The sequence below is a fragment of the Nematolebias whitei genome, chromosome 1 (genome assembly GCF_014905685.2).
Source record: "Nematolebias whitei isolate Nwh7 chromosome 1, NemWhi1, whole genome shotgun sequence".
In the NCBI taxonomy this organism is placed as follows: Eukaryota; Metazoa; Chordata; class Actinopteri; order Cyprinodontiformes; family Rivulidae; genus Nematolebias; species Nematolebias whitei.
In genome coordinates, this window is record NC_056498.1 from 17,317,775 (window position 1) to 17,335,031 (window position 17,257).

Consider the following 17,257-nt stretch of genomic DNA (forward strand, 5'->3'; position numbering starts at 1 on the left):
TAAAAATCAAAATAAATTTATGATTACATCGTACTAACCAGTGTACTTTGGTTTCTAAGCACAGTATACCCACTACAAAACTGTAGACTACACCACTGCTGGTAACAGGTAAGAGTGGGCAGAAGCAGAGAAACAGGGAGAGATTGAGGGAAAAGTGGCTGATGGAACAAAAGAAAACAGAACAAAAAAACGAAAGGAATAAAGCCACAAAAATCACACACAAAAAAAATAATCAAACCACACAGATCCTGACAGTATATAGTTATAACTGGAGAACATGTAACAGACATTTTAGAGTAAAAACTGTGACAGAAGTGTTAAAATCTCCATCTTAAGGATGTTTGTGCTTTTTACTCCAGTGAACTATGGCTCTGCTCAGCTGTCTGTCTCCTGTGGAGATTGTAGCCTCTTCTCTGAATGACTGGGAGGTGATTGGTTCTGGTGGGTTTGGACAGATTTACAAAGCCCGACACTGTCAGTGGTGCTGCGATGTGGCAATCAAACTTCTTCATTACGATGACGGGTAAGTGGTCAAACAGTCCTTTAAATGAAAAACATGAGTCAGAGAACAACTCACCAGGAAGACAAACCATTATTCACAGAAACAGCTCCGCGTTGCTGCGTGAAATCGACTTGATGCGTAAAGGAAGCAGCCCTTATGTGATCCACGTCCACGGGGTTTTTAAAGGCCACTCGCCTTCTTCTGCGTCGTCAGTGCAGCTTGGGCTGGTCATGGAGTTCATGGAGAGAGGATCCCTGGCCTCTTTGCAGGTAAACCGCAGGCCTGGTTCACAACCAGACATGCCAGTAATCTTTGACTGGTGAGCATAAAGACAAGTAAATTCAACTCCAGCAAATAAACAGTATGGTATATTAAATGTACGATTTTAACCTTACATAAAACAAACCTTTCAAAATAAAACATGGAGCATCTTGTCTAAATGTCAAGTAGGATGACCAGCCCTTTTTATGATTTGACAGCCATCTTGACAGCGCAACAAAATTAGACTTTTATTGTACATTTTTATGACTTTAATAAATTTTTCTTTTCATTTCCACAACAAACTGCGTTGGTACGTTTTATAAAAAAGCCGTGATTTTATTTCATATGTTTAGTGGTTTAGTGGGTGAGGTTATAGAAAAATTGGCATCTTTATTAAAAAAAAAGTTAATAGCAGCAGTGTTAATTCAAAATGTACTTTTTACCTACTAGAGTTAAAAAAAGTATGTATTATAAGGAAAGATGTGGCTAAAATTGAAATAAATGGACAATGCATTGCCAAGAGAATGCAGTCTATTTTATAAATGTCTATATTTTTCCTCTTATCAGCAATCTTTAGGGGAACCTCCACACTTGTCTCTGGTCTTCAGACTGATCCACCAGGTGGCTCTGGGTTTGAACTTCCTGCACAGTCTCTCTCCTGCTGTGCTGCACTTGGACCTGAAGCCCAGCAATGTGCTACTGGACACCTCTCTCAACGCCAAGGTGAACCTCATGCTTTGATGGAGATTTCCACAACTTATGACATTTAGAAGTTTTTGGTCAAAAATGATAAGGCAAAAGTGGAGATCTTGATTTTTTTTCCCCATGTCAAACCAGGAGAAACCTAAACCCGTTAACCTCAAATGAATTCAAAGATCTACACAGTTCTTGGAAATGTATTACCGTACTCGCTAACTCCTCGCTCGTTCAATCTTTTCTACTTAGCCTCTTTGACAAAAGTCCTTTCATACAAAAAAAATTTTGCAAGCTCCACTGTATGAGTATCCTCAATATGCAGCACTTCTCTGAGCTCAACAATACGACAGGGATAGAAAGAGTAAAAATGTCAAAACGTTTTTTCTTCATTACTGACACCACCTATTAGCAAGTCTTACTTTAGACACCATCTCATGAGGACTGACTGATGCCGCTCGTCTCTCATGTGATGTATAATCTCCTAACATCTGGAAAAAGATCCTTCCATTAGATCATGAACAACTAGAATGTAGAACAGCTTTCTACCTCACTCATCTGATCTCATTTGGGGAGTTCATATATAGAATCTTAAGGTGTGGTTGTGGACAGAAGGATGTCTCGTCTGGTTTGAGAACCTCAGAGTCTTGTCTCTGCTTCTTCAGTCAGTGGAATCCAAAGAAACTAGCTTTACATATACAAAAAATGATTCCAGGATTCATTTGGATCTCACAGAGGACTGGCTTGAAACATAAGGAGGTGCTATTTATAATACAGGTCTGGGTTGGCAGGCCTCAGACGAAGTCCTTTGGATGAAAGATGAAATGTTTCTCCCCAAAAAAACTTGGCCAGATGACATGATTTAACCTTTTTTTGTTATTTATCTACCTGGATGATTGAGCTGTCAAACCTTTTGCCATCTGCTACTGTCTGGTTTTAGATAAAAAAAAAACACATCAACTAAAACTAACATTGATAATATTTAACCTGTGTCACAAAGTTACAGCACCTGAATGTTGTCAATAAGTTAAACTCAAAATTTGTGTTTAAGCCCACATCATAATTTAAATAAAGGCTATTTAAATGTTCTTTTCTCCTAATACTTATGGTACAATAGATTTACTATAATATTAGCAACTAGAACATTTTACAGTAGTCCCTCGTTTATCGCGGGGGATCCATATCTGGAAGACCTGCGATAAACAAAAAACATTGAAGTATAGTAGTAGAAGTAGTAAGTAGTAGTTTATTTTAGTGTGTGTGTGTGTGTGCTTTAAACCATTCCCACAATCTTGCAATATTCTAGACAATGTTTCTAAACTCTAAACGCTCTAAAAGAGCACAGCATAACATGATTTCAGCTTTCCGCCTCTGGCTGCACTCTATGGCCACGCCCACTTCTCCATTCTGCACAGATCAGCTGATCAGCTGCAGGAGAAAGCTTCTCTCACAGCTGTGGGCTGCACACAGGTGCTAAATCATTTAAAATAATTTATTTCAAATTTAAAAATCCCTGCCGATCGTGCGGCTCATCCATCAATCAGCCAATTGTGTGTCATGTCCAATCTTACTTTGAAAAAACGCAATAGAGCGAGTCTGCGTAAAACAAATCGCAAAGTAGTGAGGGACTACTGCATTCAAAATACATGTATTTTTTTACTTTTCTGATATAAGCTGTTATGTGCCACAAGGAAAAAGTACAGCTGTTCTTTTTGCAACAAGGGAATGAAAGAAAAAAAATAGTTTGAACACTTTGATCAGCTCTCTGCCTCCTGCTTGTCTTTCTAATGTTGCTTTACTTCTCTCTAGCTCACAGATTTTGGCCTGGCCAGGATTTCCCAGAGCGTCACTCGGGTGTCTAAGAAAGACAGCAAAGAGGAGGGAGGAACTCTCAGCTACATGCCCCCGGAGGCTTTTGAAATATCCTACAGTCCCACTCGAGCCTCTGACATCTACAGGTAGAAAAACCCGAACCAGTTTTAATAATCATGCAAAAATTAAGGACGCTGTAAAAACCAATGAGACACTTTAGGCAAAGTTATTTATTTTATTTGAAAAAGTGTAATTAGAATTGAATTAAAAACATGGCAATTATACATTATAATTATACACCCAGTTCACAAATGGCCTCAATTTCAGCAGGAAACTCATGAAACTAACTTAATAAAGTAAACTTCCTCTTATATACAAGGAAGACATGTTTCATGGCTGTTGGTCGGGGATTAAACTGCAAATCCTTTTACTGCAACTGTTGAAGCACCCACTTCCTCCTTTTTTAGCCAGAAAGTAAAAGGAAACTCTGAGCTGGTCACTGTGATCAACAAAATCTTTTTAGTTGTAATAATCAAGATAGTACTGAGTATCTCTTTTGATTTCTATTTCAGTTTTGGGATCCTGCTGTGGTCCATTGTCACTGGGAAACAACCATATGCAAGTAAGTGATTTATATATTCAAACTAAACTCTAACAGTTTGTGTTTATGTTATAAAAAGGAAACAGTTGTTGAATTATACGTGCAAATGATAAAAAAAACGATCATTGAGGCTTGTTTGAATGAACGATGATGCAATGTGTGACTGGTCTGCAGTGTGGAGCTCTCTCCTACTGAACATATGTCATAGTTCATTAAACAAACGAATGAGATGATGACAGACTTAAACGCATCTGATTTTCCTTCAGCTGCTCCCTTCTGAAGGAGTTGCCACATTGAGCGAACTTACATGAAAAATTTGGTACTTATTTTACGCCAGCTGCCTTTCCTGACACAAGTGAGACTCAAACCTGCAGCTTCAGAATTACAAGACACTGAAGCCACCGTGGCCCCTAGCAGTATAATCTTGAATTCAGCAAGAACTGATGCTGATTCCCATTTCAAAATTCCAACAAGTAAAAAATGCCTTCCTACTACGGAAATTGACAATGACATGAGCTGTTCTAGATTAATTTATATAATTTAATCATAGAACTCAAAGTTTGTCCAAAAATACCCTTCAAAAGTTTCCTTCCTCCAGGTTAAGGTTGTGGGAGGGCCTACAGGACTGTTTAGCCCATGAGCATACATGCAGGTTAAGGTGGCCCTGGCTATTTTAGTTCATTTGGAATATGGAGATTATAACTGACGTTAACATAACTTTAACTATTGTTAATGTTTTTTCCTTGCAGATGCAATGTCCAGCATAGTGAAGTTTCGCATCCCACAGGGAGACCGTCCATCTCTGGATGAGATCAGGTATCAGGCTGCAGGGCGTGCAGGACTGGCAACATTGATGGAACTCATGCAGAAGTGTTGGGACTCAAAGCCCGACAAACGGCCCACCTCGCATAGTAAGAAAAATCCACCCATCTATTTTCTTTATTCGCCTTTCCTTTCTCTTTCATGGGTAGCTGGTGCCTATCATCCTGAACAGGTCTCCAGTCCATCACAGGGACACACTCAAACAAGTTAAAGTTCAAGTTATGTTTATTTGTCATATGCAGGTTAACAGTACAATGGAAATGTTCAGGAAGAAGAACTGATTTGAATTGCTAAAAACAAAGAACAAACAAACAAGAAATACTAAAGCATGCAATAAGGGTACAAGATAAAGTACCAAAAAGTGAAAAAGTAAATATATTTGCAAGGTCCTACAGAGATGTAGTAAACAGCATGGTAGAATATAACAGTGCAAGCAGGATATTTTGTATGAATAAGTATTTCAAGGTAGTAATAAAAGCTAAATTGCACGTGATATATATTGCACATAACTAACATAAACTACACAGGTTGTGTGACCGATTATTGCACAGTGAGTAACACTGAAACTGAATTACTGAGATTATACAATACAGTATTATTATACAATATACAATTATACAATACAATACATTCAATACCATACAATACATACAATTCAATACAATACATACAATACATACAATACAATACATACAATACAATACATACAATACAATACAATAAAATAAAATACAATACAATACAATACATACAATACAGTACAATACAATACATACAATACAATACATACAATACAGTACAATACAATACAATACAATATAATACATACAATACTTTACAATATATACAATACATTACATACAATACAATATAATACAATACAATAAAATACAATACATACAATACAATATATACAATACAATACATAAAATACAATATGGGGCGGCTGTGGCTGAGTGGTTGGAGCAGTTGTCCTCTAATGCGAGAGTTGGGGGTTCGAATCTGCCAACAGTCACATGCTGAAGTGTCCCTGGGCAAGACCATGAACCCCTCACTGCCTCTGATGTGTGTCCCATCAGTGTATGAATGTGATAAAGCATTGATTAATCTCTTTAGAATGATTTATTCAATTAGTTTGTAGAGATCTAGTAGAGTGCTGTATGAATGGGTAGATGAGGGCACAGATTGTGTTGTAAAGAGCTTTGAGTATCTTGAAATAAGATAGAAAGGTGCTATATAAGTACAGTCCATTTACAATACAATACAATACAGTACAATACGTACAATACATTACATACAATACAATACATATGGTATATACGATTATACAATACAATTATACAATAATTCACTCTCTCATTCACACCTAGGGACAATTTAGAGTTACCAGTCAGACTAACATGTATGTTTTTGGTCTGGGGGAAGAAACTGAAGTACTCGGAGAAAACGCACATGTGCATGAGGAGAAGATATGAAGGAGGCAATCTAGTAAGAAAAGTACCGTACATAACATAAAGTAAAAACAACAAAATCACCATGCTTTCACTGGATGAATGGTTGAACAGAAACACGGTATCAATTATTGATCTACGTAATTGAAAATATGGACAGATGCATGAACATTATTCATAGCTTGGGATTTTTATAGTTTCAGACGCTGAGTGAAAAATAACTGTCAATGCTTTATTTTGCCTCTAATTTATTCTGTTAGTCAAATGTTTTTACAGTTAAACCTGGACTAGGGCTAGCTGCTGAGAAGGTCTTCACCATAGAGTCTTTTAAATGACATTTGGCAACAGTGTCTTTCTTTTTGCCACTCTCCCAAAACTTTTAAACTGGTGAAGAATATGGGCAACAGGTGTATGCACAGTCACTCCCATCTCACCTGCTGAAGCTTGTAACTCCTTCAGAGGGGTCTGAGGTGTCTTGGTGGTCTCTCTCACTATTTTCCTTCTTGCACAGTCACTCAGTTTGTGAGAACAGCCTGCTCTTGCTAGAATTACACATGTTCCATATTCATTCCATTTCTTGATGTTGGATTTAACTAAACTCCTGGGGATATTTGGAGCCTTGGAAATCTTTTTGTATTCATCCCTGACTTTTACGTTTCAATAACATTTTCTCTGAGTTGAATTACGACAGTCAGTAAATATTTTTTAAAGGCTCTGTACATCTCATTTGTTAGTTTTCATTGACATATTTGCTGAGACTATTTTTTCAAAATTAACCTGAAAGGTCTAATTGAAATAAGACCAGACACTGAAAACATATTTCCTTAGCAGATGATTCAAATACATTATTTTAACTATACCTTAGGCTCCCTTCACACAGGAATATGCTCTCCATAACTTTCACATCCAATTAGAACGTGTATCTAGATTGCAACAAATTTGAAAAAAAAAAAAAAACCTCCTTCAGTGTGAAGACAATCATGATTCTGCCATTTCTTAGCACTTGTCAAATAGGTTTCCACCTGTTAATTTCTACATTTATGAAAGGCTCTTTTGTGCCCTCACAATGCTCAGTGCACAATGTTAGCAGCGTGCTCCCACGACTACATCACCACAGTACACACATGATCACACCGTGACCTGTGCACACCTCAGACCAAGTTAAGATATGAGACACAAATTCACTCCATGCTAGCGTGATGGATCACCACAAGTATGGTATCTGTGCCATGACCTTGTCACAATCTGAGGATTTAAAAACAACATTTTGATGCATACTCAATAATCCAGGTAGATAAATCTAACAAGGTTGAGTCAGGCCCTCTGGATGGATTCTTCTTTGTTGAAACATTTCGTCTTTTATCCTAAAGACTTCTTTAAAAATTATTATTCTTTAATAAAAACAGGGGCGCCCAAAGTGGGGCCCGCGAGCCAAAGTTGTCCTCATTACTATATTAAAATTTCCTTTGAAGAATCAATGTGTTTACACTCATTGACTCCACCCATTAACTTTATTGTTAGTCGGCCTGACTACCATAATTTAACTACATGGATTACACAGTAGAGTAGATAATTTATGTTTTTTTTTTAAATAATTTTAATTTATATTTTTATATTTCATTTTGACAGACTTTCTAACGTCCCTCAGCAGTTTTGTTTCTTGCCACTGAATAACATTTATCTTTGACAGAACACATTTATATAAATCACAAAGTGTTTGAAAGTAAATTGCAAATATGAACTGGTTTCAGTGGTGATTTGAGCCTCTATAAATTTAAACTCAGCACCCATGAAAAATAAATAAATCATTAGGATTGTGTAAGGAACCAGTTCTCAAACATTAGATTCACCAAAATATTGAATAAATATGGAATAAATGACAACAGTCTCCAACAGGCCAATAAAATCGATTTTTTTTTTTTGCACGTCCCACCACCTGTCAATCAATCCAGCAGGCACATTAGCAACTGACCAATCAGCAACCTCGATTTGTCCTGAAGGGAACACCTCTTACCTGCAGAGCTGCAGCGGTGTTGCGTTATGAACGCTTTGCAGTCAGAGAGATTTCAATAATAACAGAGTTTACATCTTTTATTTCATGTTAGTCTACTGTAATACATTTTTGTAAAATACACCAGAATGCAGGAAATGACATCTACTTTAATCAAAATTCTCTGGGGGAGGACCCCCACCACCCCCACCACCACCAAAGCAGCCTGTTCTGTGATGTTCTTTACACAGAATGGACAGATGAATGACTGTAATAAATAAATGGACTTTAAAGAATTATTTGCATTTCATGTATTATTGCATTTGGCACCGCAGCCTTCTGATAAATTTTAAATTTGACCCTTTCAGGGAAAATGTTTGGGCAACCCCGATTAAAAACAAACCTTTCAAAACCATCAAACCAGGCTAATTGGATAAAGACACACCAGTTTAAAGACACACCAGTTTGATTACAGTGCAGCATCATTCTGCTGTGGCAGCAACAAAAGAACCATCTTCTCAAACTCCTCCAGCTTGATCCCAAACTTCACAACAAAACTGAGAAATCGCACTGTGTCTAGTTACCAGAACAGCTTGTATAACTACTTTGTCAGCGTGCACAAAATACCAACGTGCCAGGCACAGACTCTTCATAGTGTACGCTTTGTGAAATGAATGCTGCTTTTAAATATTACAATATTAAAATGCTATTTTAGTGGTATACGTAACACACGGTGTGAACACATCTTTGTTTTTGATATTACTGTCATGAGATCCGAGACTATTCAGAAAATATGAAGCCCCGTCAGCCATGTCTGACCATGCTGAAGGTTTTAGCCTTGCTGTGGAGGAGGAAACGGTAGCATGAGGTGTTGCAGGTGAAAGGGTTTTCTATAAGTAAGACCCTCAACCACATCCACCCCTCTTTCTTCCTTCCTTCCGGATAAGAACATGTTTTCTTGCTTTGTTTCCAAAAAAGTGAGTGAAGAATTGCTAAACATAGCCAGGTGTGGGTGTGGGTGCCTAGAAAGGACCTACACCCACCAGGACCCTGACACTATGCTGCCATGCTAACCAACCGCCACGACCCCGCTAATAAAAAGGTTTGTGCAAGCCCAACGTCACTGTAGATCTATTATGCATATTGAAGAGTTAACAACGCACTCAATATGTGTCTGAAAACCTTGTCAAGACCCTGCAAGGAACAGCCACGTTCTGGATAATTGTTATGCCAAACCTGGATCTTTATCTAACGTGAAAAAGACCCAAGACTAGCGTCGAAAAACAGATCGGCTAACAAAAGCTAGATGTCAAGATGTAACTGCAGTTGTTACGCCAATTTGGAAAAGATTGCGCTATTAACAGTCTTTGAAGTTCTGGTTTAACTCAAACAACCGATCACGATTTTCTACTCGTAACTGTAACAGTTTGTGTTGCTTTAGCTCGATACTGAATCTCTAACACATGTGTGTGTGTGTGTGTTTTTACAGTGTGCACAACTGTGACAGAAGAACTGTACAAGATGCACAAGCATTCGATTAACGATGCTGTCCACGATGTGCTGAAGAAACTGGTCAGAACCAAATCTCACACTCTCTTTGAGTCAAGCTGACATGCTGTAAAATTTTAACGTGATACATCATATTTTTATCCAGTTTTGTCTCAGCCTGACACGCTGTTTCTCTTCCTCTTTCAAGGACCGGAATGAAGAAGAAAGTATAACAGACCAGCTCGAAGGGCTTTCTATTACTCAGACTGAAGGTTTGTTCCATTAGTTTAATAGTCTTCATAACTTAGCAATATATTGTTTAATTCGTGACTTTTAAGGTTTCCCAATGTCTTCCCCCCCATTCTAGTTATTTATGGTGTTCAGACACCAACCGTTTGGGATAATGTTCCAACAGGACCACGGCCAGTACAGGTGAGGTTTGGCTAATCTTGTCAGACTGTCATTGCCTCATTAAGAATCAAAACTTGTCTACAAGAGGGTAATTAGCTTCAGACAGCTAAGTAGTTTTCATTAATGAAGAGCGTAACAGTTTAAAGGACCTCGTCATTTTAAAAGTGGTGTTCTGTCAGTTAGTTAATAGTAGTAAGTACTATATCAGTTGTTACATCAGTTATATAGAACGAATGATGGCCGGGCTAATGGCTAACGACTAGCCAAATGAGTGCCTGGCTTATTTTTTAAATTTATTGTTGCTTTTCAGGTTTATAAATCAACTCTTTCTCAAAAACAAATTGGTGTGAATGAACTTTATTAGCCAACACATTTGAAAGACACTGTTTGTATAGTTAGTTTCAGTTTTCTCAACTGAACAAAATACACATTACTATGAATATTACTGATATTCATTCAACCTTTATTTATACAGGTTAGTCTCGTTGAGTCACGTGGACTCATTTTCAAGAAAGACCTGTTTTAGACAACATATAGAGTACAGACAACAATATACAACAATAAAAAGCAATTAAAAATAAAAAAGTAGTGTGATAAAACGATCAAATCAAAGTTCCATATAAAACAAGGTAAGATGCTAAAATCAAGAACATATTTGCTTAGATTTTTCTAATGACCTTATCAAATGTTTTAAATCCCTTAAATTGATCAAAGTGGACAGCTTCAGAACTTGTTGCAAGGTGTTCCAGGTTACAGGAGCGGAGTAGGAAAAGGCCTTTTTGCTGAGTTCACTTTAAAATTAATGCAACACTGGATGGATATCGATCTTGTGACATTGCAGAAGCTTATTGAAACAATGCCACAGTGAATGCTGCTGTAATCAAAGCTAAAGGCGGTCCAACAAAATATTAGTGTGTGACCTATTTTTTTGGTGGCAACTTTATTTTTTGGCCAGGCAGTGTACTTTGTACCTATATTCACATGCTTTTACATTGTAAAATTGATGTTATTTGGTTGAAAAAACAGTGGGCAACTAAACAAATAGTACTTTTCAAACGTTTGGAGGTTTATCTAAAAAAAAGTTAAATCTGGTCCTCTGGACATTCAAAAAACAAAACAAAGCAAAAAAAAGTAGAAACGTTTCGTCTTTCATCCGAAAGACTTCTTCAGTCTGAGGTGCTGCGTTCAGCTCAGTCTTATAAAGTCAGTCTTTTCAGTGGCTCATAAGTGGTTAAGTCACTAAGGAGTGTCATAACTTTGGCGGTTTAATATTAGCTAATGCAACATTCTTTCAAATCGGTGTGTTGTTTTTAAGAACAAATAGTTTTATAAACCTCAAAGGTTATTAAAAATATGTCCTCATTTAGTTAGCAGTCAGCCCAGCCTGGCCAGACTTGACCTCTTCTACACTCCGTGTTTTATGTCTGATGTCACGGCTGATAGGTACCCGAACATCACTTCAAAAATAAACAGACTATCCCTTTTTATAACCTCACCTCAGTGACACTTAATTACTGAAAAGTTTCTTCTTTTTTTAACCAAAGGCACATACTGAGTGACATACAGTGTGGACTGGGAGATTTTTCTTTTGTTGCAGCAGAACGAGTCCTACATTATTGCTACACCGCAGATTTTTACTGCTGCGGTGGGGAAATATTGCAAGCATCACTTCCTGCTGCACGTGGGGGTTTTTACAGGAAAGAGTGAACACAGTGAAAACAAGACGTTTCAGGAAGCGTTACTGTGTTTGTAAAATTCAGGAATGGAATCACAGTTTGAGATTATTCACCTGAATAAATTGATTCAAAACAGTGATGTGTCATTTTTAGTCTTCAGATAAACAAAGGGGAATTTAAATAAATTAAGGTCCATTTTTGGACAAGATACACAGACGTATTTTAGCAGAATGTTTAACAAGTTAATTCCATTCAGCTCTATTATTATTATTATAATTATATTTAACATACTAAATTGTGATATAAGGCTAGTAAGTACCTTTTAATTAGTCAGTAAAATAATAATGTCACATCTTAAAAAGTGTGATCTTCTACATAGGCTTGTAAATAATGCTTTATTTTTCAGTGAAACACCAATAATATTGAGCCATAATCCAAATACCAGTAAAAAACTTTTTTTTTCATTCAACCTTTATTTATACAGGTTAGTTCTCATTGAGCCTCAGGGACTCATTTACAAGAGAGACCTGTTACGTACAAACATACAGACAGTGGTGGAGAAAGTATTCAAACACTGTACTTAAGTACAGTAACAAAGTATTTGTACTTAGTTACATCCCACCACTGTATACAGAGTAGATGTGGAAAAGAGAACAGGAGGGTGGAGGAAGTAAAAAAAATCATGTCTCACATCATGTCCTGGCCGGGGCACAGGTTGCAAAAAAAAAAGACCTTGCAACATAAAACAGCAACATACAATGACATCATAATACATTTATGCATGACAACAAAGATGGTGTGTTGTCCGTGGACGCTGCCAGAAAGTTCCAAAGTTCTGATAAAGATGGTACAGCGTTTATCAGCGGCACAATTCTGAAAAGGCCTCAGATGTCCTCTGGAGGGGGGGGGGGGGGGGGGAGCAGAGCAGAGCTTCTTAGTTTAGGTATCCTCCAGGATCAATTTGAGATAAGTTGGCCTATCCAAGGCCAGCCGGGAGGCCAAATTCATATAAGCAACAATTGTTTTGGACAGGCCGACTCTACTGACATGTCTGCCTTCAGTTCTGCTCGTACACTCAATGTCGAATCCAAACAGCCAGATCCGTGGACATTCTGCCGGTCCATGCTTAGCTTTTTCCAAGGTCGATTCCTTCATGCTGGCGAGTCCTAGGAGCTGCAAGTGGCCCACGATTCTCAGAAATTGCGTCCAACTTATGGTTCAGCTCACAAAGCATATTAGTCTGAGAGCTCAAAGCACGGTGTAATCCTTCACATAAGGTCGGCAGCTTCACCACTGCCAAAACTGCTGGCGACGTCTTCCTAATTAGCCGATAACCCAGATATCCGTCGTTTCCAAAAAGCAGAAACCCTGTTATCATAAATCCAATTATGTATGCGTCTTCTACGTCAACAGACAGCACAGACAGGCACTTCATCTTCCAAACACCCAGGAACCCATGACATATCCAGCTGCATGTGTCCCTTCAGGGCATGAGGGCTCTCCTGTACCCTGTCTTCTAATTTAATTCCAATTAAAATTAGATTCTAATTTCTTATGAGTATATTTTCTAATTTAATAATTAGAAATAATAATTTCTAATTATTCAAATTAATTCTAATTTCTAATCAATTTACATTGCAGGAAATGGCCGGTTGTTGTATTGCAAATCAAAGAGACAAGTCAAGGATCGAAGGTAAGAAGGGCTCAGCAGGTGAAACCAGTAACATTTATGTGAACAATTTGTGATAATTTGTTATTCAGAAATATGTGTTTTTATTTTTCAGCGTTAGCTTCAGAGCACCCTACAAATCTATATCATGTTGACCAGCAGGTCAGCAGGTGCTCCTCCACAGATTATAGGATGAAAGCATCCTCTGTTCATCCCATCCAACCATCACCATCGTCTCTTTCACCCAAGAGGTCATCCAAGGCAACCAAAAACACCCCGACGGCTTTTAAAGAACACCTGTCTTCACGGTACCAGGTGGGTTTTTACACCAGCAACAACTGGAATAACTTTAAAAACTCTACTTAAAGTCATAGTTCAGATACTTTGAAGTGGGGATTTGAGGAAAGAATCCGAACAGTGGAACTCTTACCTGTTGCAGATAAAAATAAAGTTTAGAATCAGTATTCTTGTTTTGACTTGGACTCTAAATTTTTAATATATGAATGCTAGGCCTTTACCTACAAACTGTTCCTCTCTGTGCAGCGTCAGATGTCCAGCCCCGACACTTTCGCCAGCCGCCCTCCTTCTCCCAGTAGAGTCCAAATGCACCTTTCCAAAGTGACTGGGTTTCAGAGTGGCAACAACAACACCATGTACATCTTCCCCACTGGCCCCTCAGAGAGGAAGCGGCACTCAACAGCACCACCGTCGTGTGACTTCCCACTTCACTAAGCAGATTTGTCAAATCTCTGATTTTTCATTTGGTTTCAAGCAAGAATTTTGGTAAATGAAACAAAAGTTTTAGATTTAGTGCATTGTCAAAATATTAATTCAGTTTTTTTTTAATTCACATATATTTTTGTATCATGAAAGCATTAAAAACAACACAATTTCTTATTTATATTGTTTATTTTGTTTAAAATTAAACCTCACACCTTCTTTTTGTACTGTCAGTGGTGTGAATATGAGCAAAGACTGTTCTTTTCACCATCTGTGGTCTGAAAATATCTAGTCTCGCTGCCAACTCGCCTCGAGATGCCAAAATCTCCACTATAATTAGAAGAGGGGATCATCCTCTGCTGTCTGTTTTAAAATGGTTGTAGGTTTGACATCTTGAAGAGAGGTTCTGTTGAAAGCAGATAGACAGTTATTATATTACCTGTTGTAGACAGCTCTTTGAACAACCACAGCTTAAAGAAGTAGTTGAATAATGACTGAATTGACTAGTGAAGGTCTAGTGTGGGCAGGAAGTAGACTGCTGCCATGAAGAAATCTAGAATTTAAAAACTTTTATCACATTTCATGATAATGTTATATTAAAAAAACTTTTAAAAAGTTTTAGAAACCTTTATATTGACATCCACCCATCTATCCATTCGTCCATCTGTCCATCCATCCACCCATCCACCCATCCGTCTGTCCATCCATACATGCATGCATCCATCCATCCATCCATTCAGCCATCCACCCATCCGTCTGTCCATCCATCCATGCATCCATACATACATGTGGGCGGCCGTGGTGCAGTGGTAGTGGCAGCCGACCTCTGATCGGAAGGTTGGAGGTTCGAATCCCGACTTCCCACACCATGTGCCGTTGTGTCCCTGGGCAAGACACTTAACCCCGAGTTGCTCCCGGTGGGACTGGATGGCGCCTTGCATGGCAGCCTACCGCCACCGGTGTATGAATGTGCGTGTGAATGGGTGGATGGCTGGTACTGTAAAGCGCCTTGGGGCCCCTCATAGGGGGCTGGAAGGCGCTATAGAAGTAAGCTCCATTTACCATTTACCATTTTACATACATCCATAAATACATCCTTCTGTCCAGCCATCCATCCATCCGTCTGTCCATCCATCCATGCGTCCATCCATCCATCCAGCCATCCACCCATCCGTCTGTCCATCCATACATGCATCCATACATCCATCCATCCATACATACATCCTTCTGTCCGTCTGTCCATCCATCCATCCGTCTGTCCATCCATCCATGCGTCCATCCATACATCCATACATACATGCATACATACATATATCCATACATACATGCATACATACATATAACCGTCTGTCCGTTCGTCCGTCCGTCCATCCATCCATCCATCCATCCATCCATCCATCCATCCATCCATCCATCTGTCCATCCGTCCATCAGTCCATGTGTCCATCCATGCGTCCATCCATCATCCATCATCCATCCATCCATCCATCCATCCATCCATCCATCCATCCTGTCCATCTGTCGATCCATCCATCCATCTGTCCATCTGTCGATCCATCCATCCATCCATACATACATACATCCGTCTGTCTGTCTGTCCATCCATCTGTCCATCTCTCCATCCATCTGCCCATCCATCTGTCCATCCAGCCGTCTGTCCATCCATCCGTCCATCCATCCATCCATCCATCCATCCATCCATCCATCCATCCATCTGTCCATCCGTCCATCAGTCCATGTGTCCATCCATGCGTCCATCCATCATCCATCATCCATCCATCCATCCATCCATCCATCCATCCATCCATCCTGTCCATCTGTCGATCCATCCATCCATCTGTCCATCTGTCGATCCATCCATCCATCCATACATACATACATCCGTCTGTCTGTCTGTCCATCCATCTGTCCATCTCTCCATCCATCTGCCCATCCATCTGTCCATCCAGCCGTCTGTCCATCCATCCGTCCATCCATCCATCCATCCATCCATCCATCCATCCATCCATCCATCCATCCATCCATCCATCCATCCATCTGTCCATCCATCTGTACATCCATCCATTATCTTCTGCTTGTTTTGGAGTTGGGTTATGAGGGTTTCAACATAGAGGTCCAGAAATCTCTTTCCACCTCTTCCAGCTCCACCTCTTCCAGCTCTTCTGGGAGGGTTCCAATGTGTTCTCAGGCCAGCCAAGAGACATAGCCTCTATAGCGTGTCCTGGGTTTACCCATTTGTTGAACATGTCTGAAACACCTCCCTGGAGAGGCAGCTGAGTGGCATCCTTACCAGATGCCTGAACTGACTCAACGGACTCCTCTCGATATAAAGGTCTATGTCAAGTCTCTCCTGGCTAACTGAACTTCTCACCCCTTTTTCTAAGGGAGATTCCAGCTACCCTGTGGAGAAAACTCATTTTGACCACCTGTAACTGCAATGTCGTTCTTTCAGTGACCATAGGTAAGGTTGGGAACAGAGAGCTTCACCTTGCAGCTTAGCTCCCTCTTCACCACTATGGATTGGCACCAATACTATGAATGCCGCACCGACCCGTCTGTCCATCTCATGCTCCCTTCTTCCCTCACTCACGAACAAGCACCTCACTCCTAACCTGGAGAGGGCAGTCAACACTTTTTCAACTAAAACCCACAGACTCAAATTATGAAGTGCTGATCCACATCCCAGCTGCTTCACACTCAGCTGCAATCTGCTCCTGTGAGAGCAGGATATCACGGCATGATGATTCCACAGGACCACATGATTAGGAAATTGTAGACTTGGAATCCTCAGATCACTGAACCAGACTCCCTCTGCCCCTGGATGCACCAAGACATTCTGTCCATAAAAGTTATGAACAGAATTGATAATTGGCAGCCATGGCAGATTTAGACTCTTACCCCGAAGGTGCCTTTGTTACTGCCAGCAATACGAATCAGACTCTCACACGGTTTGTATAGAGACTGAAAAGTTTGCACCATCAGATCCCCAATCCCATATGCACAAAGGACTAGACACTCTTCTCCAATACCACTGAATCGAGCTTGTCTGGGAGACTGAGGAGTGTGATCCCCCTGTTTTTAAACACACCTTCCTGTCCCAATTTATGAAATGGGGAACCATGATCCCAATCTGCCAATCCAGTAGCACTGTCCCCAATGGC

At 39.4% G+C, this 17,257-nt stretch overlaps 1 protein-coding gene across 1 annotated transcript; it reads left to right on the forward strand.

Moving 5' to 3' along the window:
* Positions 1-365: 365 nt before the first annotated feature.
* Positions 366-14,146, forward strand: ripk3 (receptor-interacting serine-threonine kinase 3). The gene is made up of 12 exons (XM_037682743.1): positions 366-523; positions 603-771; positions 1,331-1,486; positions 3,266-3,414; positions 3,841-3,890; positions 4,619-4,780; positions 9,622-9,704; positions 9,829-9,892; positions 9,988-10,052; positions 13,349-13,400; positions 13,504-13,691; positions 13,920-14,146. The coding sequence occupies exons 1-12, from the start codon at positions 366-368 to the stop codon at positions 14,106-14,108; spliced, it is 1,485 nt and encodes a 494-aa protein (XP_037538671.1). The 3' UTR covers positions 14,109-14,146.
* Positions 14,147-17,257: the final 3,111 nt, after the last annotated feature.

Bases quoted from the DNA above. Each gene is read 5' to 3' on its own strand.
- ripk3 (XM_037682743.1), top strand. From the start codon at position 366: ATGGCTCTGCTCAGCTGTCTGTCTCCTGTGGAGATTGTAGCCTCTTCT. The intron at 772-1,330 runs GTAAACCGCAGG...TCCTCTTATCAG, and splicing joins GATCCCTGGCCTCTTTGCAG to CAATCTTTAGGGGAACCTCC. The intron at 13,401-13,503 runs GTAAGAAGGGCT...CGTTAGCTTCAG, and splicing joins AGACAAGTCAAGGATCGAAG to AGCACCCTACAAATCTATAT.